The sequence below is a fragment of the Muntiacus reevesi genome, chromosome 7, assembly GCF_963930625.1.
Source record: "Muntiacus reevesi chromosome 7, mMunRee1.1, whole genome shotgun sequence".
Classification (NCBI taxonomy): domain Eukaryota; kingdom Metazoa; phylum Chordata; class Mammalia; order Artiodactyla; family Cervidae; genus Muntiacus; species Muntiacus reevesi.
This window is the reverse complement of record NC_089255.1, coordinates 50,808,180-50,832,453: the sequence shown is the minus strand read 5'-3', so window position 1 is coordinate 50,832,453 and position 24,274 is coordinate 50,808,180. Positions and strand designations below refer to the sequence as shown.

Below are 24,274 nucleotides of genomic sequence, written 5' to 3'. Positions count from 1 at the left end.
ACTCTGTGCTGTCAAACAAACTCATCTGTAGACTGCATGTATGGTAAGTTGCTTCAGTCATGTCTGACTCTGGGACCCTATGGCTCCTCTGTCCATGAGATTCTCCAGGCAAGACTACTGCAGTGAACTGCCATGTCCTCCTCTAGGGGATCTTCCCAAACCAGGAATCAAACTCTCGTCTCTTTTGTGTCCTACATTGGCAGGCAGGCAGGCAGGTTCTTTACCACTAGCGCCACCTGGGAAGTTCCATCTGTAGATGTGATGTGGCCCAAACCCCACAATCTGCAACCTTTTATTTACATTTTCTAATGTTTTTCTTTCTGTGCATTATAAAGAAAAAACTTATTCCTTTAAACCACTTTTTTCTCTAGTCAGCATGAAGTGATGTTCCTCCCACATCATTCATTATAAGTTTATCTGTCTTCTGCTATTTTGACAACTTCAGGGTTTTTTTTTTTAACGTTATAAACAATCTTAAATTACTCAGAGCTGTCATCCATTAGATATAAAAATTAAATTAAGCCCAAGAATTCTAGGTGATGGAAAACATGATCCAGTCCCATAAGATATGGGCAACCATGGGAGTCCTGCAAAGGCTGATAAAACCCTAAATTTCATCAATGTTGGATGACTATTTATTTAAAGGGAGCTACCTGCTTCCTGGTTTCCTGCATACCAAATATTTCTTTTCAACATTTATGAGCTTAAATAGATGCAGATGTTGCCAAAGAATGTATTATAACATCCATCATCCTAGAATCCTATAATTTAAGCACTGAAAGGCACCTTGGAGTTCATCTGGTTCAATACCCTCATTTTAAATGGGAGAAAACTGAGGCCTAGGAAAATTAACTGGATACAGAGTTGGTGGTACACAGACCCTCTCTTCTCAAAATCATAGTTGTGTATCAACAAATTTCACCACTATCCCTTCACTTCACTTCTCTGATCTGGATCACCTTTACTGTCCATATACTATGCTTGACTATTCTCTCCTCCAAATTTTGGAGAAAACCAAGGAGGACTTTTCTCCCTTGGTCATTCTCCCAATTCTATGCTATGTGGGCCTCCCTTCCTCCTATTCTCCTATTCCCCCTCGCTGAAACTTTTCAGAGTGGTATTCTTCTTTATGCAAGACAGAAAATTAAAGATGACCAGACACCTTTTGATTCTGACCAGGGTCTCACAAGAAGAGAGGGGTGGATAGTTTTCTCTAAATCCATTTTGCTGCTGATCATCAGTTTCTTTGTTTCATGGCCTCCAATGTACACTGGATTCCAAAGAGTTAGACATAAACGGTGTACTGGCACCGAAGCAGAGACCTGGTTCTTCTTTCCCTCCACTAAAGGCACAACTCTCAAGTACCTCTCCTATGACACTTGGAAGAAAATTATTAAATCTCACCCCTTAGTGACTTTGCAAATTACCTTCCTTAAACAACGCACAGGATGTTTTACCAAGAATCTTAGGTGACAAGACCCAATTAAGTATAGAAGGACCTGCCCTTCAGCACAGAATCTGAACCAACCCTAACCAAAGCTTGGTTTAACATCCTCGCTTTGTGCCCACCCTACATATGCTCTGAATTGTGAAAAGGTGGTCTTCTGCGGTCCTTCTGCCACCTCAACTCTCTGTTGTAAAACTTTCTCTGGTCTACTCTTCCTTTCCAATGCCTCAAAATTCTATTTTCTCCCTTTCTCTTCTAACAAAGCCCACTTTTTCGTGTAAATCATCACCTCAGCTAGCCTTTTGTGAGAAAGCCATTTGGAACAAATTCATACTCAAGTGTAAATGACTGATAGGCCACAACCCCTTCTAGAAATAGCTACTGTCTCAAAGGAAGATCCTTGTTAACCTAGTGATTTTCTTATCGGTGGAATTTTAGCCAATCCATCAAAGGGAAGTGAAGTAAGTCAGTAGAGGGGAAGTAAAGTAAGTCAGACTTGGACAAAGAGAACAGACTTCTAGTGGCCAGAGGTGGATGGAGGTGGTGGGAGGGAGTGGGTGGATGGAATGGGATTAGCAGATGCAAACTAGTTTATATAGGATGGATAAACAATAAGGTTCTACTGTATAGAACAGGGAACTATATTAAAGGTCCTGTGATAAACCATAATGAGAAAGAATATAGAAAAGGGTTTATATCCATAACTGAATCACTTTGCTGTATAGCAGAAATTAACACAACATTGTAGCTCAACTATCCTTCAATAGAGTGTAAGTAAAAAAAAAAAAGTCTTTCTCATAATGGGAGAGGAGGAGCCTCAGCTACAACGTCTGTATAATCTATAACACATATCAGCACATGCTTTCTTTTTTCTTTTCAAGATGAATTCAAGGGTGGTTTAATATTTAAAAATTAATAAAATGTACCATATTGAAAGAATATAGGAGTAAAATCATATGATTATCTCAATGTATTTTTTTTGCAGTTTTAAACTTTTTATTTTGTATTGGGATGTAGCTAATAAACAATGTTGTGACTGTTTCAGGTGGAGAGCAAAGGGACTCAGCCATACATATACATGTATCCATTCTTCCCCAAACTCCCCTTCTATCCAGGCTGTCACATACATTGAGCAGAGTTCCACGTGCTATATAGTAGGTCCTTCTTGGTTATATGTATTTTAAACATAGCAGTGAGTAGATGCTTTCTTTCAAGGAGGGTTTTTTTTTTTTTCTGGTTTATGAGTTTATTCATATGAAAAATCATGGAAGGACTTCCCTGGTGGTCTAGTGCTTACGAATCTACCTGCCAATACAGAGACACCAGTTCAATCCCTGGTCTGGGAAGATTCTACATGCCACGGGGTAGCTAAGCCCACATACCACAACTATGGGAGCCCGAGTGCCTAGAGCCTGCGCTGGGCAACAAGAGAAGTCGCCAATGAGACTAGAAGTCACCCATGTGATGCAACTAGAGAAAACCTGCTTGCAGCAATGAAGACCCAGTGCAGCCAAAAGGACAAACAAATAGACAAACAAGTGTTTCTTTAAAATGGGCAAAGGATCTGAATAGACATAAAAATAAAATTGACAGAGAGGTGCTACTTAATCACCATCAGTCACATATCTAACCAATAATCTTCATTAATGTTGCTAATTACAAAGTAAAATCACCTGGAAGTTTAGCGCATCAATAATTTTTTTTTCCCCCCTGAATTATCTCTTTCCATGCTGACAGAAGTATCATCAAACACTGTGGTGGCCTGAAATGAGAAATTTGTCACCAAACAACACTCAACCATGTGAAAGTCTGAAGGGAAAAGTGTTCTTTTCCTTTGACTTGAACCTTATTTGGCTGGGATTTTCTCACCAGAGTCTTCCTATTTTTTTTCCATGGGCAACTGCCCCCTTGATTAATCCCATTTCCCTCAGTCTTAGTTTTTCCAAGCAGCTGAGCAAACAAAAATGGAGGCAGCCATTTTAACGTGTTTCCTCCCGCAAGCCCTCTGGGATGGGCCGTCTGTTCATCCTGTTCATAAACCAACGACCTGAATGTGCTTGGAGAAAGCAGCAAGGATCTTCTGTCAGGATTAATTTTAATAGTTCCACAGTCTGTCACTGGGGAACCACAGTCCTGGAAAATGGCTTTAAATTACTACTTGCTGATAAAGAGAGAGATATGAGCTGAAAATTTGGTTCCTTGTTTCAAACAGTTTGGATAACTCATGTAAGACTTTACCTGTAGTGTGGAGTGCGTGCACTTTACAGCCTAAACTCTTGGGCAGCTGAGGAAAACCTTTTGTTGCAGTGGGATCACAGTGAAATGCAAAGGCGGGGAACGTGACATTCTGTAGAAGGATAAAAATTTTACAGCTAGAAGGGAGATGAATTTGTGGGTAAATTCCTCAGCATAAAGATTCCTATGAAACCTTCTATTTCTGATATCTGTGGAGAGAAACTGATTCCCCTTGTTGCCCCTTCCAGTTTTTTGTCTACCAGTTTCTTCCTCTTTCCTTTTTTCACTCTGTTTTTCTCACACCCAATTCCACTTGCCTGTTCCTTCCCTAGTAGGAAAGTAATTCTCTTCCCTAATTGGCAAGCCTGCTGTCAGTTATTTGTTAAGTTCTGTGCTGAGGGACAGACAGATGAGGCAGCCAGCAAGAGTGATCCATCAAGGGACTTCCCTGGTGGTTCAGGCTTTGTATTAGTCAGGGGTCAAGACTGAAGGCAAAAGAAAAGGGTGGCAGAGGATGAAAGAGATAGCATTACCAACTCAATGGAGACAAATTTGAGGAAAATCTGGGAGACAGAGAAAGACAGGGAAGTCTGGCGTGCTGCAGTCCACGGGGGTCGCAAAGAGTCAGACACGATTTAGCAACTGAACAACATTAGTTAGGGGTCATCAGAGAAAAAGATCCAGTAGCGTGTGTGTGTCTGTGTATCAGCCATTATCAGAGAGAGATTCATTTTAAGGAACTGGCTCAGGTAATTATCACTGCAGGGTAGACCATCAAGTTAGAGAGCCAGGAACTTACAATTCAAGTCTGGAGGCTGTCTGCCGGCAAAATTCCTGTGGGGTAGGGGGGTGGGGTGTGGCCAATCTTTGTTCTCTAAAGGGCTTTAGCCGATTGATGAGGCCCACGCACATTTTAGGGGGTGATTGGATGCACTCAAAGTCCAATGATTTGAATGTTAATCTCAGCCAAAAAATAACTTCACTGAAACATGTAGAATAATGTTTGACAAATTTATTCACTTGTGGGGCTTCCCTGATGACTCATGCCCATGCAGGAAACACGGGTTTGATTCCTGATCTGGGAAGATCCCATATACTGTGGAGCAACTAAGCCTATGCACCACAACTTTTGAGCCCGGATTCTAGAACCACAGCTGCTGAGCCCACGTGTCACAATTACTGAACGCTGCGAGCCCGAGAGCCCATGTGTGGCAACAAGAGGAGCCACTGCAATGAGAAACCCACACACTGCAACTAGAGAGCAGCCCCTGCTCGTGCCAACTACAGAAAAGCCTGAGCAGCAAAGACCCAGCACAGCCAAAAATAAATAAATAAAATAAAAGAAAGAAATCTCTTCACTTGCTAAGCCTCTTGGTTACTGATTAGAGAACTAGATGGTTGGTGCACCCATTGTGAGGAATTCAGATTTGTATTATAGTAACTCGAAATCCTAAACTATGTTGTGTAAAAGATTCTATCCCATATCACTGAGAATATTTTCACAAAAATTATGGTCAACATTTATATAAAGCTTAAGATCTTCAATATAGAAGGGTATTTAATGAAGAAGGTGAATATGAGGGAAAGACAGGGAAAAAATTATGAGAGAGGGAGATTGTATCAATTAGTATCTGCTACCTGCCTTAGGAGAGACAGAAAAGCACAAGTACAGCTCCTTGATAGAGTTCCCTGACTTCACAGTTTGTTAGAAATCACCATGCACACACACCTGGAGACGCACGGTATGTTCGAAGCACTACAGTTATGCTCAGAGAGCAATTTGGGTTGGAAAAATCTAGAAAGGCTCAGGGAGGAGGCGAGACTTAACTAAGATGTATAATGGGCTAGGGGAAAATCGACAGCCTTCCACAAAAGGAAAACAGCTGGGGGCAAAATTCTGAGGCTTGAGAGAAAGCATCCTTGCTTGGAGGGTGCCTGTGGCCTAGGGCGGAAGAAAGGGTTTACTATCAGTGGGGTCAGGGGGATAGGGGTGAGGAGGTGGAGAGGGAATAAAGGCCTTCAGGTCAGGTCCAGGAACAGAGGGAGAAGGCTAGAGTGAGGAAGGCCTTGGGGGAGCTTGCCACAGGACAGATACCTGACAAGGGCCTTACTTAAGTATTTCTCATTTAGAAAGATATGGAGCAGGTTACTGAAATGCTTGTTTCAAAGCAGAGTTTATGTTGAGACTTTGGATACGTTAAACTGATCAGAACGGACTAGATTGCAAGGATACAGACACAGTTTCGGCTGTACCTCCTGAAGTAGCCTCATATTTTATCTAGAGCTTCCCTCTGATTGGGAGGATATTGTTTGTTACAGCACCTAACAAAGGACTAGCAAATGTAAATGTTCTGTATCAAAGAAGGGAGAGACTGGGGTGGAGGTTATAGGGTCTTCCAAACCTCGCAACTGATGTCTGTTATGACTATAGCATGCTTCCTACTTTTTTCTTTGGGATCCAGCTCTCTTACCTGAACTATAGAGAAGAGTTAGGTGTTACACCGAAGAGTTAGCAGTTACACTACTTTCCTCAACAGCCTAAAAAACTTCCTTACTCTTTGGAAGATTTTTGAATTGGGGTGGCACAAAGACCACCGGGACATTTGTGTCTAAAACCTGATGTTTTCAGTTACTAGTTTTGTGCGCTGGGAAAACTTCAGTTTTTGTGCCTTTGTTTTTCTGAGGGCAAAACGGGTAATTGTGAAAGAGAGGTTCTCCATTGGTCTGTGCAGCGCCTCTATCATCACCTGTGTGGGCCTTTGAAATCGTGTGTGTGTGTTGGGGAGATGCATTCTGTATTGTTACAAGGACTCAGGAGTTTGTGTGTTGGGGCGGGGGGTGCGTTTTGTATTGTTAGGAGGATTCAGGAATGCCAAACCAACTACAGGGCAGAAACCCAGACATCAAACAGACGCCAAATATCTTGCAATACCTGAGGCAGTCCTGCAAACGAGGAAAAGTCTTGCTTCAAACGCCACAGAGCCGCCTTAAGAAACGCTGACGGTTCTGAATGATCCTTCCAACATTAATGTTTGAGGTCTTCACTAAAGCCAGAACTAGGAAGGCCACGCCATAGGCCAGCGCTTCACGTGCCGGGTACATACCCCAACTTCACTAATGGTTAACCAACTCATCACTCATGTTTCCACGTGTCTTTCACTTCTTGGTTATTCCTTCCTTGGTGCCCATAGCCGTCTTACAATTCTTCCATTTGTTACTTGATTAATGTCTGCTCTCCTCCCGCACTCAGTAGACTCCTTAAGGGCAGGGCCCCAGGAACTCACTCTTTCTGAATACTCAGCCGGGACTCAAGTCTCAGGTGAAGAACAGGCGACTAGAAAGAGCGCCCCGCCGGCGCGTGACGTCACCCCGCTATTCCCGCCCGGGTTGCCACTCCCTCAACTCTGTCCGTGTTTGTTTCCGGCGTTTCAATAAAGCTCGATTCGGCTAGAAGAAGACCTGTTCTTCCGGGAAAATGGCGACTCCCGCTCGTTCGCCGGAGTCCCCGCTGGCCGCGGATCTGGCGCCAGCTGCGGGGGCTGCCGAGGACGCCGAGTGCCCACCGCCTCGCCAGCCTCAGCCCCCGGAGAATGTCCGTGCTGCCCCGCGGCTTCGAGCCCCAAACTCCCGAGGACTTGGGGCAGCGGAGTTTGGCGGAGCTACGGGAAATGTTGAAGCGCCAGGAGAGACTTTTGCGCAACGTGTAAGCTTGGGTCCCGCGAAGTCACCGCAGGGTTCCTCGGGTTCGGCACCCTGGGACGCGCCCCTCCCCGGCCCCATCCCGATCTCATTCCTGGAAGGTCACCTTGTCTTAGATCTGTTCCAGGCCCGCGGGCTAGTGACCGGCCTACAGTCACAGAGCCACCGCGTACAGCCAGGCGCCGGGCGCCTGTGTTTCTGGCTCCCAGCGTTTCGGCTCCTTATCAGCTCCTCGCTGATTTTATTTACTCAGTGCCTGTGTCGGCTCTCCAAGGGGAGGGTCTGTATCCCAAATCCTTCCGCTGCCTTCCCCCCAAATAGTGCCCCAAACACCTAGTCAGTTTCATCTCTAGATCCTTTTTTTTTTTTTTTTTTTTTACAGGAACTGTAGGAAATGGGAAGAGTAGGGTAAAAGAGTGGCTTATTAGGCAAAGTAAGTTTGATTCACACTTAGCTGTTAGACTTAATGGATTTTAGCAGAGGATCGGTGTAACAATAATGATTTTTTAGGAAGCTTATTTTAGCAGGTTGGTGCAGGATAGTTTGAAGGAATAAGAGGCAGAAGAGACTAGGAGGTATTTTCAGAGAAGTTCCCCCATAGGGGATTGTAAGAAAGTGAACTAGAAGGGTAGCTGTGGAACTGGGGAGACTAGATCAGGCTTAGGATCATTTGAATATATGGTTGACAGAGGTGGCTGAAGTTTACAACCTGTATGGAGCACCATTAATAAAAGTAGGAAAGCTGGAGGAGGGTAATAGTCTGAGATTGATTTTACTTACTGGAGCTGAGTTAATGGAAAAGTTAGTTATATATGATTAAAAACTGGAGAAGTGGTCATGAGGCTGGAGGGAGAAGAGAATGTTGGGGAAATACAGACATCTCAACTGGGAGGAATGTTAATAGAATCGGGAGAATGAATGTAGTGTCACAAAGAATAGAGAGTGTGAGCTGTAACCTTCCCTCCATATTTATTGTATGGCTAAAGAAAAGGAAATCAGAAAAGGAACTTTTGCCACTTAGGCAAAGTGGCAAATGATCACTTGGGGACTTCCTGGTAGAGACAACTATTTTGACTGTGAGAATGAGTGAGTTAACTTTTTAGTCTCAGGACCTTAACTCTGAAGACCTACTGAACATCTTGAAGAGCTCTTCTATTTGTGTTATATCGACTGATAGTTATCATTGTCTTCGGAGTTACAAGTGAGAATCTTTAAAACACAAGAATACAAAAACACACACTTTCTATTAGCCATCAGAACAATGTTATCATCCATATCATGTGGCCTCTGGAAAACTCCCTGGTACTCATGGCAAGAAAATGCTAGTGAAAATGACAAATAGTACCTTAGTTATTATAAAACAGTTCTGACCTTGCAGATCCATCCACTTCCCCTCACCAGGAAGGTCTTGGAAATCACACTTTTAAAAACTGATTTGGGGGATGTCATATATTAATATCATGCTTAAAATACTTTTGCAGAAATTCTAATTGTTAACAGATGAGACAAATGAGACACAGTCCCTAATCATCCTGTCGTCCCTTGTTTTGACAGGTATTTGGGTAATGATTCTCTTATTTCATCCCTGTTTTGGGGCAGCTAGAAATCAGTTTTTTGACTTAAAGGTCGATTTTTCTCCCTTTGAGGATACTACTTTGTATATCTCAAGTTTAAAAACATGGCTCTATGTAACGTATACCTATTTTCCTTTTGTAGAAAATTCATTTGCAAATTGCCCGACAAAGGTAAAAAGATCTCAGATGCTATCACCAAACTGAAAGCTGTCATTGCAGAACGTGAAGAAGTTAGAGGAAGAAGTGAACTCTTTTATCCTGTTAGCTTACACTGTAAGGAGAGGCAAAAAGCGACTGCAGTTGTTGATGGGGACAGAGATAAGGCCCAGAATTCTGATCAGATACTTGATACTTCATCACCCCTTCCTAGCTGTTCCTCTGTAGCTAACATCACATCATCTCAGACAAACTCAGGACAACAGGGACTGACACATCTGACTCGCGGAGGTGATGTTGAGGCAACTGAGGCTGAACACACAGTGAGTGAGCATCCAACTTCTAGCAGCGGAACCCCAGCGCCTTCCTTATCTGAAGCTAGTGAGGGTCTCCCTCAGTATTGTGCCTTAGGTCAAGTGGAGGATCATCCTGGCAGCTCAGACAACCTGTTCATTAATAGATTACAAAGGATCACAATTGCGGACCCCACTGAACACCACTCGGAAGGAAAACAGAGTCCTGAGAACTTAGCCAGCCTCTGGAGTGGGCCGCAGAAGAAGCCTCATTACATGGAAGTGCTGGAAATGCGAGCCAAAAATCCCATGCCCACGCCACATAAATTTAAAACCAATGTGTAAGTACCATCGCAAACAGGCTTGTCACAGGAGGCATGATATTTGTTAAGTTCCAAAAACTGGGAGACTGCTTTAAGTTCAGTGGACTTGGTGTGAGAACTGCTTGTACTTGGGAATGATTGTATTGTAGAAGCAGTAAAACTAACATGGCTGGAGTGGAGGATTCCTGCTAGAAAATGCTTTCTTTTTTTAGCCAAGTAATTGAAAAGGTTTTCAGTAGCAGATGGAGCATTAAACTTCAGGATACTTAGGCAAAATTTTATATAAAACATAGGATTAGAGAATTTATTACAATTTTTTTCCAGAATCATATTCTTGTACATAGCTCCTCCTCTAACTAGACTATAAGCTAAGAGGAAAACAATTGTAGGAGCCGACGGCCTTTCTCAGTAAAAAAATATTTGTGTGCTCACTGTATGTAAGCAGTAGGTGCTGTGACGACACGAGAGTAAAGATTCTGTTCCTCATAGAGTTTAGGGTCTATATGAGGACCCGAGGCTTACACACTTGGAAGAACATTGAAGTATATAATCATTTCAGGAGGAAGGGAGCTGAGAAAGGGTTAAAAAAGCAAAACAAATTTGGGCGGGAGGGGCAAGTGAACTGTACTTCTAAGTTCCTTGTTATAGTTTTGTTTCTGAGATCTTCAGAAAAAAATCTCTTCAAAAAGAGTATTATTTACTTATGTGCAGTTATAACACTCAAATCAGGGAGTAGTTTTATAAAACAGTAATATCAGATACCAGGAGCTTCCCTGGTGACTTAGGAGTGAGTCAGGTGACTAAGAATCCACCTGCCAATGCAGGAGACGCAGGTTTAGTCCCTGGGTCAGGAAGATCCCCTCTTAAAGAAGGAAATGGCAACCCATTCCAGTATTCTTGCCTGGGAAATCTCATGAACAGAGGAGCCTGGCAGGCTACCATCCATGTGGTTGCAAAGCATCTGACACAACTTAGCAACTAAACAACAACTGATACAAAGTTTAGCCACCACTGCTTTTCTTTGAAAAACTGAAAGCTTGTAGTTACAAGTACCTAAACTGATTTTTTTTATTATTATTATAGAGACTTTAAAGTTCAATCGTATCTCACTATTCATTTTTTTAAACCTCAAAACTATTTGTTCTGCATAGAACACCAGAATTAATTTTTAGTTAGGAATAAACAGTAATCTTTGATTAGGTAATGACTCACCTTGTATGTGGTGAGGTATCTTTCCTCACTTATAGGGAGGCAGAAAACCAGAAGCATCATCTAGTCAATACATACAACAGAGAATACGCTGACCCTGATTCTGTATTGTGGTCCTTTAGCTGGAAGTGGGAGGAGAGGAAGGGAATACCCGTGAAGGTTCCCAAGGGAAGTTTGTGAGCCACAGAGACAGGTGCACGCATCAGGAGGGCTGGGCTTTGGGGAGCCAGGCGGAAGACGGTTGGAAGTATCGAGGGATGCAGGTGTCCCTTGGCCGCCTCTTGCATGCTCTTCTGGCTCTTCTGATGCGGGTGGCTGCCTCTCATCTCTTCTAGCCCTGGTCTACCCAGAACTTCAGGTTTGCAGAGTCGTTACCTATGAAACCCGGCCCCATGGCGGTGATCTGGGCACCTGAGGTTTGTCCTGTACAAAGGAGAACTCACTTCTTCCCAGACTACTTTGTCCCACGTCCCTAAGCCAGTGTGCTGCCACCGCCTTTCTTCCCGTCCTTTCCATCTCTGCCAGCCATGGGACCTCACAGTGTACTTCCTGGACCTTCATCTCTAATCATCCTTACATTCATCCTTTCTCATGTCAAAGTGAAGGTTCTCATCACTGTCCTGGCCCAGTCTTAACTCGACCAGTTCATGCTGTCCACTGCTGCCAGAGTGCAGTTTGTAGAATATAAACCTGCCCCTGTTATGTAGACTAGAAGTCTTCCATGTGGCCTCACCCAGCCTGCTGCCCCAGCCTTTTCTGCACTCTCCAGCTCCCATGCTTCCTGTGAGCTGCAGCCCTGTCAGTCCTTACTCTCTCGGGAAATGCCATCAGAGATCCTATCATTTACATGCTGAATCCTTATTATTCCAAGACTCCTCAGATTGCACTCTTTTTGAAGTGTTTCTGCCAGCCATCCTGTCTCCCCTTACAACAGGCCATTCCCTTGTCTGTGTTCCACTGGGCCTGTGCCATAGTACCCGTGATATTACATTACACTGAAACTTTACAAGTTTAATTCCCTCTGCTAGACAGGAAGCCCCTTTGCAGATGTTTTTGAATGAGAATAGACTCAAGCTTGAGTATAAGCTTTTGGGGGGCTTCCCAGGTGGCTCAGTGGTAAAGAATCTGCCTGCCAGTGCAGGAGACGTGGGAGATGAGGGTTCGATCCTTGGGTGGGGAAGAGCCCCTGGAGGAGGAAATGACAACCCACTCCAGTATTTGAAGAGAGAAGGGAAAGGCAATGAGTCTAGCTATCTGTTAGAGGAATGCATTGGCAAATTACTCGCCAAATAAGATGCCAACTTAAATATTTGTTTTTGGTAAGTGTATTTAAAAAGAATGTTTTATCTATGCATGCAAATAGTGCTAAAGGCCTTACTATTACCTTTGTAGAACAGTTAGCTGCCAAAGTTAAAGGCCACTTTTGTTGAATGCTGCAAATGTGTGTCTGTGAAAAGGTGGTGTAACATAAGGGTTGCTTCCTCCAGATTACCTTCACAGCCACATGATTCATGGAGTGCTTGTCAGAGGAGAGGGTCTCCCATCTCCTCAGAGGAGAGGCGGCGCAGGGACAAGAAGCATCTCGATGACATCACGGCGGCCCGGCTTCTGCCGCTGCACCACCTGCCGACACAGCTGCTCTCCATAGAGGAGTCGCTGGCTCTGCAGAGACAGCAGAAGCAGAGTTACGAGGTATTTAGAGCATGGCTTGTTCCTGTCTGCACGTAGGATGCTGCTTACATGAGTCAGAATTTACTCCAGGCCTTCGGTTTTCACAAAAGCTAGGTTGACATGGATTTTCAAGGCACCCGTTTTTAAAAGCCAGTTTTCATACTCTCAGTCCATTCAAGTTATTGCCTAGTTGTAACTAAGCATTGAGGAATTGTTTCTTACCTTGTTTGACCCTAAATGCCTGTCTGAAGTTATTTTTAGGTTGAATTAAGCCATTCAGTTTGGAGTTGGTTTCCTTGGCAGAGCAGTAATAATTCCACTTCAGTCCCACCTACCGGTACTACCCATGGCCTGAAGGGGGAACTTAAATGAGTTCGAATGGTTTGGGGGCAGCCTGAGAAAAGTGAGGAGCCAGATGAGGAATGAGCATTGCGGCTTGCCAGTCAGTCAGTGACACTGTCACTGGGCGTCTGCAAGCACATTGCCACTATTTAAGATTTACTTAGGCTTTTTATTGCATAGTAATTTTCATGGGAGTTAATTTGGAGAGGGATAATCAGTTTTTAGTATTCTTTGATTTTATGGCACTGAAATGTCACTCTCGAGCCTAGAAGCCGTGATCTAATCTAGGAAAGCAGACTCTTCCAGTTGGAGGGGCAGTACAGCATTGGTGGTTTTTGACATTTGATGGCTCAAATTGTTCTTCAGGGTTGTCTATACACATGCACATGCCCACATGTTTGAAAACATTTTCCTGTGTATAACTGTTGCAGTGCCAAGCTGGTTCCTCAGCTCCTCTCATAGAAGTTGGATATTTCAGTGCACATTGTTTATCAGTGGAAGTCTGTCACCACCGCTGTGGCAGGCTGGTAGCTCTCTCCAGCCCGCCCTGTGATGTCTGTGCCTCATTCTCTCAGAGGGTGCTAGAGAACCCAGAAATAAAGGGGCATGCCATTCCAGTGAAACCGGTTCTGTTCCAGTGACTTCCCATTGAAAAATTGTAGGGAAAAGGTATGAGTGTCTAACTTTTTGCTTCATTTTTTGTCTTAAAGGAGATACAAGCCAAGCTCGCAGCACAGAAGCTAGCTGAAAGACTAAATATTAAAATGCAGAGCTATAATCCAGAAGGGGAGTCTTCAAGGAAATACCGAGAAGTAAGGGATGAAGATGATGATCAGTCCTCTGAGGATGAATTCTAAAGATGGGCGTTCAGATCATCTCCTAAATCTCTGCCTGTTGAGATCTCATTATCTTACATCAGACTGCCTAACAAGTATCAAGATCAGTGTCAGACACTGTTGAGAGAAAGAATTTTGTAAAGTTACACTAAGGAAACGATAAAAATAGCCCACTTTCAGATGACAACTTTCATGTGCTTGAAAAGTTGAATATTTGAATATTGTGTTTAATGACACTATATTAAATTTTGGCAGTATGTCCTGTGTTGGTCTGATATTTTAGTATATCGTAAGCACATTTTTTTCTCTAAGCCAAATGAAAGCAGGTGATTAAACTGCTTTTTTCTTTATACTTACCTCTACAAAATAACATTTATTACATGTCTTAGTGAATTATTTTGTTGTCCCAGGCATCACCTAAAATGAATTATGAAGATATAATTCCCTCTTTTTTTGAATAACAAAGGGAGAAGTCTAGAGAATTTTGTGCATGTTTGCATGGGGGCTATTACAGTATTGGACATTAAATATCAAGGAAGAAACTCATAGAAAATGCTTAAATATTTGTTTCTTTCTGTTTTCCCTTAGGAAATATGTTTTCCTTCTTCTCATAAGGAATATGTGGTACTTTTAGTTAAATCTAGAGGGTGGGTGGTCTTTCTGGATGACCAGATTTGCCTGGTCATGGAGTAACATGAGGAACAGGAAAAGTCTTAAGGTGATTGATGTTTGTGAAGGGAATAGCTGTTGGTGGTGGTTTAGTCGCTCAGTTGTGTCCAACTTTTTGCGACCCCATGGACTGTAGCCTGCCAGGGTCCTCTGCCCATGGGATTTTCCAGGCAAGATTACTGGAGTGGGTTGCCATTTCCTTCTCCAGGGGATCCTTCTGACCCAGGGATTGAACCCATGGCTCCTTCATCTCCGGCATTGCAAGAAGATTCTTTACTGCTGAGCTACTGGAGAAGCCCTATCTGTTGTTAGGCTTGGCCCGACTTTACTTCATTGTTCTAGCAGATGATAGGTTCAGTTTGGTAAAAGAACCAAAGAAATTTCCGAAGTTACAATTGGTTTGTTATCAATATATATTGCTTCCCCCCTCACCAAAAGAGACTTATGTAGGCTGCAGAAACCTCAATTTCATGTATAATTTCAAAGGATTACATGGTTGTCTCCAGAGAAATTGACACATATGTTATCAAAGTTTTGTCTAACATGTTGGTGCCTTTTAAGCAGTGTTGAAAGAATAAAATATTAATTAGAGCAACCTGAAAATGCTAATGGTGATGTTTTACTGCTGCTTAATTAAATGTAACTTAACTTTGAAGGAGGCTTTTCATATATGAAATCTGAATTAGAATACATTTAGGCAGATGTAGGTGTGGTAGGAAGGACTCAGTTCTGTGTCATGTCCTTTCAGGAGTAACCACTGCTTTTGCTTTCCTCCCCTCAAAAAGCAAATGTAGGAATATCCTGCACAGTTTCATTATTTTTAGTTTTTAAAACTAATTATAAATGATTTCACATCCTAAAGTTATTTGATGCTCCTTCTTTATTAAAATAGTCATTCAGTTATGTCTGACTCTTTGTGAGCTCGAGGACTGTAGCCTGCCAGGCTCCTCTGTGAAATTTTCCAGGCAAGAATACTGGCGAGGGTTGCCACTTCCTTCTCCAGGGGCTATTTCCAACCCAGGGATTGAACCCGGGTCTCCTGCATAGCAAACAGATTCTTTACCATCTGAGTCACCAGAATAAATAAATGTTATTCCTGGAAAACCTGAGCATGGGAAGGCTCCCATGCACATACATGCAATCCCCTGTAATTCTACCACGCAGAGAAGGGCTCTGTTAACATTTGGGTACAAGGACATATACATACTTTTCTGTGCATAACTACACATTTATATTTTCAATAATGCAGTCGTACGCTGGTTAAGTCTGCTCTATATACTGTAAACATTTCCACATACTAAATATTTCACATTTTAGATAGCTGCAGAATATTCCATTTTATGGGTGTGCCGAAACTTTTAACATCAATTTGTTTCACAATGTTCATTATAATGCAAATTGAAATGATACAATCAACATCTTATGTCACATCTGTAAAAAAGTGACTTATTTCCAAATGGTACCTTTCTAGAAGGACTTGCTAGGTGAAAGTAAATTTTTGAGACTTGATATCAGTCACTCCCCACAAAGGCTGTTTTCCTTAATGTTCCCACTAGCAATATATTAAACTTCCAGAATTGCAAGTTGCTATTCAAAATATTTGCCAATAATTACAGAAAAGGGCTTCCTTTAAAATGTTTCCTTGATTATAAATGAAGATTTGAGAGTCTTGTCCTGTTTATTGACCATTTTCATTCATTGTTTTGAGCATTGCTTATTCATACCCTATATTCTCTTGGCAAGTTTGCCAATTTTATTGGTTTATAAGCTACTTTGTGAATTAAGATGTCCATTGTGTCATGTGTTATTACTGTTTTCCACATGTGACTTGCCTTCTAATGTAGTTGGTGGTGTTTCTGTGTAGAAGTTGTTTTCTCCAGGTCTACCTTTTGCAGGTGTCCTGGGTCTATGTGTGTGTGCTCAGCTGTGTCCAGCTCTTTGTGACTCCATGAGCTGCAGCCCGCCAGGCTGCTCCACCCCTGGGATTTCCCAGGCAAGAATACTGGAGTGGGTTGCCATTTCCTACTCCGGGGACTTTCCTGACCCAGAGATCGGACCCGAGTCTCATGTCTCTTGTGTTGGTGGGTGGATTCTTAACCACTAGTGCCATCTGGGAAGCCCATGCAGGTGTGCTAGGGCATGCTTTCCCTACCCCAAGGACGGGTACAGATTTACCCTAATTTCCTTTTAGTACTTTAAACAATTTCACTTTTATACTTACCTTTAATTCAGAAGGAAATTTTTAATCCATCTCAAATTTGGGAATATTGCATGAGGTGAGATTTAGTTTTTTAAAAATCTGCACTGTACTGGTATAGAATATTACATTCTTGTGTATCTTTTGTGTCTTGGACTTGGGCCTTCTAGTTTTTCCACACCATTTAAATAAGTATGGTTCTAGTCAGTGGTATGTTTGGTAGTATGAGTTCTCCCTCACTCTTTTAAATTTTGTGAAATATACAAAAAGTACATAAAACAGGTGTGCAGTTTAATAGATGAAGCAAACAGCGATGGAATCACAACCAGAGGCACAATAGCCACTGCCAGCACTCCAGAATCTCCCTGTGTGTTCCTTCCAGCCTCCCTTCTGTCCCCCAGAGGAAACCACTAGCCTGGCTTTATGGCAATACTTCTTCTCTCTTAAAAAAATGGTTTATGTGTACAACAATATTGTGTGTTTTCCCTACTTTCGACTTAAAAAACTGGAATCACACTGTATATTGTGTCCAGTGCCTTCACCCAACACTTACACAATGCACATTGTCAGAGTGGTTTACTCATTTTCATTACTGTGTGATATGCCATTTCATTAGTACCACTTTATTTTACTGAGGTGGGCACCTCTATGATGTTTTCAGTTCAGGGCTATTACAAGCAATGCTGCAATGAGCATGTTTGTGCATCTAAACATTTCTCTAGGGCATTTACCTATGAGTTTAACTGCTGGATTATGAGATAGGTATATCTTTAACATTTAATATCCTTCCCCTCATCCCTCACTGTGTATGAGAGTTCCAGTTCAACACTTGATGTTGCCAGACTTTAATTTTAGCGTGTGATGTTTTTATAGAGACATTCACTGTGCTTTTATTTTGCATTTCTCTAATTAGAAACAGCCTCTGAGCATCTTCCATATGTTTACTGGTCACTGGATTTCTTCTTTTGAAAAGTGCCCATTCAAAACCTGTCTCTTTTGTGTGTGTGTCAGCCATCTTACTCATTGATTTGTATACATTCTTCGTACTAATGGTTATTGAGTTTGTTGTAAATATCCTCTCCTCTGATTATTTTTCATTCTCTTCATGGTTTTTTGATGAATAAAAACTCTTCATTTTAATGACAAATATATTCATCTTTTATGTTTAGTGTCCTTAGTATCTTTTTTTAAGGAATGTTTTCCTACCCTGAAGTCATGAAAAATCTTTTCGTTTAAATAATGCTTTTTAATTTTGCCTTTCTCCTATGTTATGTTTGACTTCCTGTGGGAGGTACCTGTGACGAAGAAGGGTCCTTCTGTGTAGCCACTGATCTGGCGCTGTGCAGTGTCCTTCTGCCATGCAGTAAGCACCAGTCTATGCCATGCATAGAGTGTATTTCTGTGATCCTCTCTGGGTCCTCTCCGTTTCTCCAGTCCGTTAATGTGTTTGTGCTAATATTATGCCACTTTATTTGTGATAACTTTATGATAAGGCTGGTGTAAAGCCTGTCATCCTGTTCAGGAGTGGTTTGACTGTTTTTGGGCCTTTGCATTTTAAAATTTATTTATTTGAAAAGAGAAACAAAGCAACTTATTTTCTTGCTTCTTTTTGCTTTTTGTAATTATTACCAAAAGATAATTTACAATTAGACCACTTTTAAATTTAAATAAATTTTAGAATCAGCTTACCATGTTACATAAAAGGAAGCAACATAGTGCAAATCTCACTGGTAGTACAAATCTCCATTCATTTTCAAAAAATGCCTGATATTCTGATATTTTTATTTCTGTATTTTGAGACTCAGGAGATCTGAACCTTTGCCATTCATAAACTAAATCACTCTTTCAACTAGGTCATTACTTTTAGTCTATACCAAGTTAAACAGAAAATTCACAAGACTTTTTTATAGTATGAATACCTAAAGTATTGTGTAGTTTTGATTGAGTTAGCAAGAAAGAACTTTTTAAAAGATATCAAAGTTGGATTTAGACCAGGAAAAATTAAGTGAGTCTGTAGTCATGAACTCTTACCTTCAATTTTCAAGGGATTATGTTAAGAGAAGAAAGTTAAGTGCTAAAGTTTGGGGCTTTACCTGCTCTGGGAAAGAGGTTAGGAGGATTAATCACATTATATAATAGTCATCTATAGGGTAATTTTCATTTTCATAGGACCTGGCTCTGATCTATATCACATTCTCTGGGGAGCCAGGAGCTGTGAGTCAAGGGGGAGGTAGATAGCTTGTGGGATTATCTCTGTTTCCTGTAACAGGGATGTTGAAGTCATTTGCTCAAGGGCACTCAGAGGCAGCCAAGAAAAGAACCCGGTGCTCAAAAGTTCTGGGCACTGGAGCACATGGCCTTGCACATGAATACCACAAATCAAGGTTATGTATGGGCTTTAAAAAGTGCTAATGCTAAGCAAGAGCTCAGGTTACTCTAGGGGTATTTGTCCTGTCTCTATGACTTAAACTACAGAAGAGATTTTTTTCCTTCTGATAATTTTTGCATTTGGAATATTTTATGTTTAAGCATCTTATCACTGTGTGACCATTTTGGCCACTGCTGGTATCTTGATCGTTTCCTCCTCATTGGCAGTTGGTTCATAAACCTTTATCAAAGAAAAGATGTGAGAGAAAATGACATCAGATATCATGGGCTTTATTTAGAGGACCAGGTAAACCTGGCAGGTGACCCTTTGCAGGCTTCATGACAATTTATGACACTTAAAGGAAGTAATGTTGTTTAAAAAGAAAAGATTATGTCTTTGTGTAGGAGAGGTTGAACATGACTATGCTAAATAAATGAAAGAGTTCCATATCCCGCTTTTATGAGGATCCTATAGAGTCATCTACAAAGTACACCAAATGGCATTATTGACTAGCTATTTGACAGGGAGGGGAAACTCACAGCTATTATTTTAATTTCTGGCTAAAGTGAGGAAGCTTTGATACAGGGCTGATGAAATCAACCTCGTGTTGGATAATACTGAACTAGAGCCAGACCACAAATCAGAAGCGATTCTGAAAGCACAGCATAAAAGCCTGAACAATTAAATATGATCTATTACTTCCCAGATGATTTTAGAAAACTTGGAATTAAAAAAAGGCCAAAAAGAGGCTAAGCCACTGGAATAGCATTAGATTATTAGATTTAGGATTTAAATGCCACTATTTCCTTTGAATCCAGTGGGAAGTTCTGTCCTCTCCTGACTATTTAGTCTGTAAGATGAGGTCAGTGACCCCTTATCTAATGTATGGGGTATGTTTTGAGAGAACAAAATTTCAAAGTGTGGTCTTTATAGAACACTTTGAGGTCTAAAAGGGAGTCTATATGAAAACCTTATTGTAACGATGGTAACAATTACGACTGAAGTAGTTTAGGAGGTTCCTTTTGGCATCTGAAGCAAAATGTTTTAAAATCACCACCATATGAAACTTTTAATTTAGTGTTAAAATTAACTGAAAACAATAGAGACTCCCTAAAAAGCTATTTTGACAAGGGGAAATTAGGACATTGAGCTAAGGAGAGACCAGTTTCGTATGGAAAAACTTCACATTATTAAAGCAAAAGAGTGAGAGTTGTAAATCAGGTCCTTGGAGTATACAAAAAGGCTCTTTGAAAGATGGAGACTCAGCTTGGTGCTTATAAACTCTGTCTGAAAATATTGTGAGTAAATACAGCAGTTCTCCCAGTCAGTACCACATATATTTGTAAGAGTTAAATAGTTCTTCCAGTGCTTGTGTTATAAAAATGAAGGTATATCTTCTACTGATTACTTAGATTTTTAAAGATTTCTCTCCTTCAACTACACTTGTGTGTGCTCAGTCATTCAGTCATGTCCACCTCTTTGTGATACAATGGGCTGTAACCCGCCAGGCTCCTTTGTCCATGGGGACTCTCCAGGCAAGAACACTGGAGTGGGTTGCCATGCCCTCCTCCAGGGGATCTTCCCAACCCATGGATCTAACCCAGGTCTCCCTCATTGCAGGCGGATTCTTTAATGTCTGAACCATCAGCTACACTTAGCAGGGTTAAAATGAAGCACATTAGGAAACTGTAACTGACAATAGAAGGCAAATCTTATCACAAATTAACATCTTTAGTTCTTAAGGAAGGAAGGAACAAAAATGAGGCATTATTTTTCCATATCTCATAATTGGGGAAATTGAGGTATGGAGAAGCGTGGAGAGTTCCCTATGGTTGTGCAGGTACTTCTGACAGAACCAATTCTTTCTGCACTACCCATACTGTTTGCTTAATTGGAGACTGTGCCTTGCATGCTAAGTCGCTTCAAGCGTGTCCTACTCTTTGCGATCCTATGGACTGTAGCCCACTGGACTCCTCTGTCCATGGGATTCTCCAGGCAAGAATACTGGAGTGCGTTACCATTTCCTACTATAGGGGATCTTCCTGACTCAGGGATTGAAACCATGCCTCTTGTGTCTCCTGCATTGGCAGGCAGGTTCTTTTCCACCAGTGCCACCTGGGAAACCCAGTGTGGAGTCTACTCATAATTAATTCCTTAGCACATTTGTGTAAAATTATAGAAAAAGCACAGTGCCAGAAATGTATTTTCTAAAACTATAGGCATCTTTAATTCCTTTACTGTAGTCTTAACTATGGCAACTAGGCTCAATGACCACAATTTTCTTGAAATAAAATGGATAATATATAAAAAATAAACTAAAAATAGATAATTTACTTATCATTATTTATGAGGGTTATCCTATTTTTCCTTTTCACTGTGTAACTTGGTCTGTTCTGAATGTCTCCACTCTCACACTCCTTTTAGTCATCAGAAGGTTGACTTTCACTGGTTCACCAAACTTCTCACCAGGCCCTCTGTGAAATCTCAGTTTGGGGTTTGACTGTCATTGCTGGTTAATCAACATCATTAATAAAAATTCCAGGAAGTCAATGGCTTCTATGAAGCAGATGGACTTGAGAGAATTCTTTGAGAATTATTCTTTTTTAAAAATTGAGGTATAATTATCTGACATGAAATTAGTTTCAGGCATACAACAATGTCCAAAGTCCCTTGGACAGCAAGGCGTTCAAACCAGTCAATCCTAAAGGAAAGCAACCCTGAACATTCACTGGAAGGACTGATGCTGAAGCTCCAGTACTTTGGCCACCTGATGTGAAGAGCCAGCTCACTGGAAAAGACCCTGATGCTGGGCAGGATTGAGAGCAGGAGGAGAGGGGAGCAGCAGAGGATGAGACGGCTGGATGGCATCACTGACTCAACGGGCATGAGTCTGAGCAGACTCCGTGATAGTGAAGGACAGGGAAGCCTAGAACACTGCAGGCCATGGGGTCGCAAAGACTTGGACATGACTTAACAAATGAACAATGACTCAATATTTGTATACATGATGGAAGGATTACCACATTAAGTCTAATTACCATCCATCTCAGGCTTCCCCAGTGACTTAGCTGATAAAGAATCCGCCTACCAATGCAGGAGATGCAGGTTTGATCCCTGTGTAAGGAAGATCCCCCAGAGAAGGAAATAGCAACCTCTTCAGTATTCTTGCCTGGAAAATTCCATGGACAGAGGAGCCTGGTGGGCTATAGTCCATGGGGTCACATATATACATCTATTTCTGTATACGAATGCAAAAAGTTTTTTGTGTAAAATGAGAATTTTGAGGATTTACTTTTTAAGGACCTTTCAAACATGCAATACAGTATTATTAACTATAGTCACCATGCTGTATATTACATTCCTATAATTTATTTATAAGTTTTAAGTTTGTATCTTTTGATTCCATTAACCCATTTAATCTCCTTCTCCCTTAAATTCTATTCGAATTAAGATATTAATAAAATGTCTCTGACTACAGCAAGGAGTCAGCTAAATTTTGCACTTCTTGATTCTCTCTGACTCTCTGGGAACAAGGAGGAATTCTCAGAGCTTCCTAAATCTTCTGGTCCTGCAGTCCTTTGGCAGGCAAGCTGTCTGTACCTCCCTTATGTGCTACCGAGCCATCTCTATGATCAATACTTTCAATGAAGTGGTCAGATATGGAATGGAGGAGAGAGTCCTCCTTGCCTGACTGGTAAAGTCTCTGGTTTTGTTAGTCTTTTTACTAATTATCATTTCTCAGATTGCCTCTTGCATCTGGCTTTTTAATCATACAAAATAATGGTTTAGTTTGCTGTTCAGGGGTGTGATTGGCCTTGGTCTTCATAGTACCCACTGCTTGGTCTTACCCAGAGAGGAAGTCTAGATGGCTGTGGGTTACATGCAGGTCTCAGTGTTCAAGAAGTAACTCCACTTAACCTTCATCCTCTCTGAAGACAACACACTGAGATCCCCATTAGTATGGGGGTTTTTCAGATAATTTACAGACTAAAGGAAACCATTTTGACTTTGGAACTTTGTTATAGTAACACAGTACCTACCATACCTCACAACTGGTGGAGACTCATGGTATGTTTTGATATGTCCCTGGACTAGCAATGCTCTCGACAATGACCTTAATGTTCTGTGCCATTTCCTCAGTATGAAAGTTTATTTCAAAATGGAAAATTTCAGATTTGCAAATTGTGCAGGTCAAAAGTAGCTACTGAATAATGATGGATGGGGTTCATGCTTCAATGTCTTTTCCCTCCTCCAATCTTGCTGCCATGATTTCCTCTAGTGCAAAAATCTATTTATCTGTCAGAGTTCTATGTTAGAATATACGTTATCTTGAAGATAGTAAAATGTCAATAAACTCATTAATTGATCTCTCAGTTAGATGGCCTTTTCTTGGAGGAAAGTAGAACTTAAGGGAATGGGAAATGAAACAGGCAAGTTTTGAGGAAGGGAAGAGAGGAAAAGGAAAATGGAGAAAGATTGGATGGAAGGGAGGCCTGCCATGGTCTCTGAAGAGTTAAGGGGCAGCACAAAGTGTAAATTGGAAGAGTGGTGTCTCTCATTGTCTTCAACTCCTCTCCTCCCTTTTTCTCTTGAACTCACTCCAATCAAGGGTCTGCTCACAAAGGTCTCCCCAAAAAACTTGTTGAGGCCACCAGAGGCCTTCATGTTGCTAATTCAGCATGAGTCATGAAACACTGAAATGCTCAAGGTTCTCTCCTTGAATCTCTTCTCTGCCTATGCTCACTCCTTTGGTGATCTCATCCTGCCTTGTCATTTTACAGCCTGTTGATACATCATGACCCCCAAGCTCTTATCTCCAGCTCTGAATTGCACACTCATATTCTGCTGCAACAAGAGTGCTCTGGGTGAGTCCTGGACTCTCGGGTGAGGAATCAGAATACATTGGTGGTGGTGGTAGTTTTGCTCTTAACACAATGAATATTTTTGGCCAAGTTGCTTAACGTTTTGGGTCTTGAATGTTCCAGTTTCTAAAATGAGGGTTGTTGCTGTTGAGTCACTAAATTTTGTCTGACTCTTTACTCCCCTGAGGACTGAAGCATGCCAGGCTTCCCTGACTTTCACTATTTCCTGCAATTTGCTCAAGCTCATGTCCACTGAGTTGGTGATGCTCTCTAACCTAATTTTTACAGTATGTAAAGGCAAAAATTAAGGAGTTGGCAACAAACAAAAGCCTAGGACCCAACGGCTTCACAGGTGAATTCTATCAAACATTTAGAGAAGAGTTAACACCTATC

The 24,274-nt window shown here is 41.5% G+C and overlaps 1 protein-coding gene across 1 annotated transcript; it reads left to right on the top strand.

Annotated features, from left to right (window-relative positions):
- Positions 1-7,134: 7,134 nt before the first annotated feature.
- Positions 7,135-14,042, top strand: POLR2M (RNA polymerase II subunit M). Its single transcript, XM_065940611.1, has 4 exons — positions 7,135-7,385; positions 9,098-9,745; positions 12,424-12,628; positions 13,660-14,042. The coding sequence occupies exons 1-4, from the start codon at positions 7,273-7,275 to the stop codon at positions 13,804-13,806; spliced, it is 1,113 nt and encodes a 370-aa protein (XP_065796683.1). The 5' UTR covers positions 7,135-7,272; the 3' UTR covers positions 13,807-14,042.
- Positions 14,043-24,274: the final 10,232 nt, after the last annotated feature.

Bases quoted from the DNA above. Each gene is read 5' to 3' on its own strand.
- POLR2M (XM_065940611.1), top strand. From the start codon at position 7,273: ATGTCCGTGCTGCCCCGCGGCTTCGAGCCCCAAACTCCCGAGGACTTG. The intron at 7,386-9,097 runs GTAAGCTTGGGT...TTCCTTTTGTAG, and splicing joins GAGAGACTTTTGCGCAACGT to AAAATTCATTTGCAAATTGC. The intron at 12,629-13,659 runs GTATTTAGAGCA...TTTGTCTTAAAG, and splicing joins AGCAGAAGCAGAGTTACGAG to GAGATACAAGCCAAGCTCGC.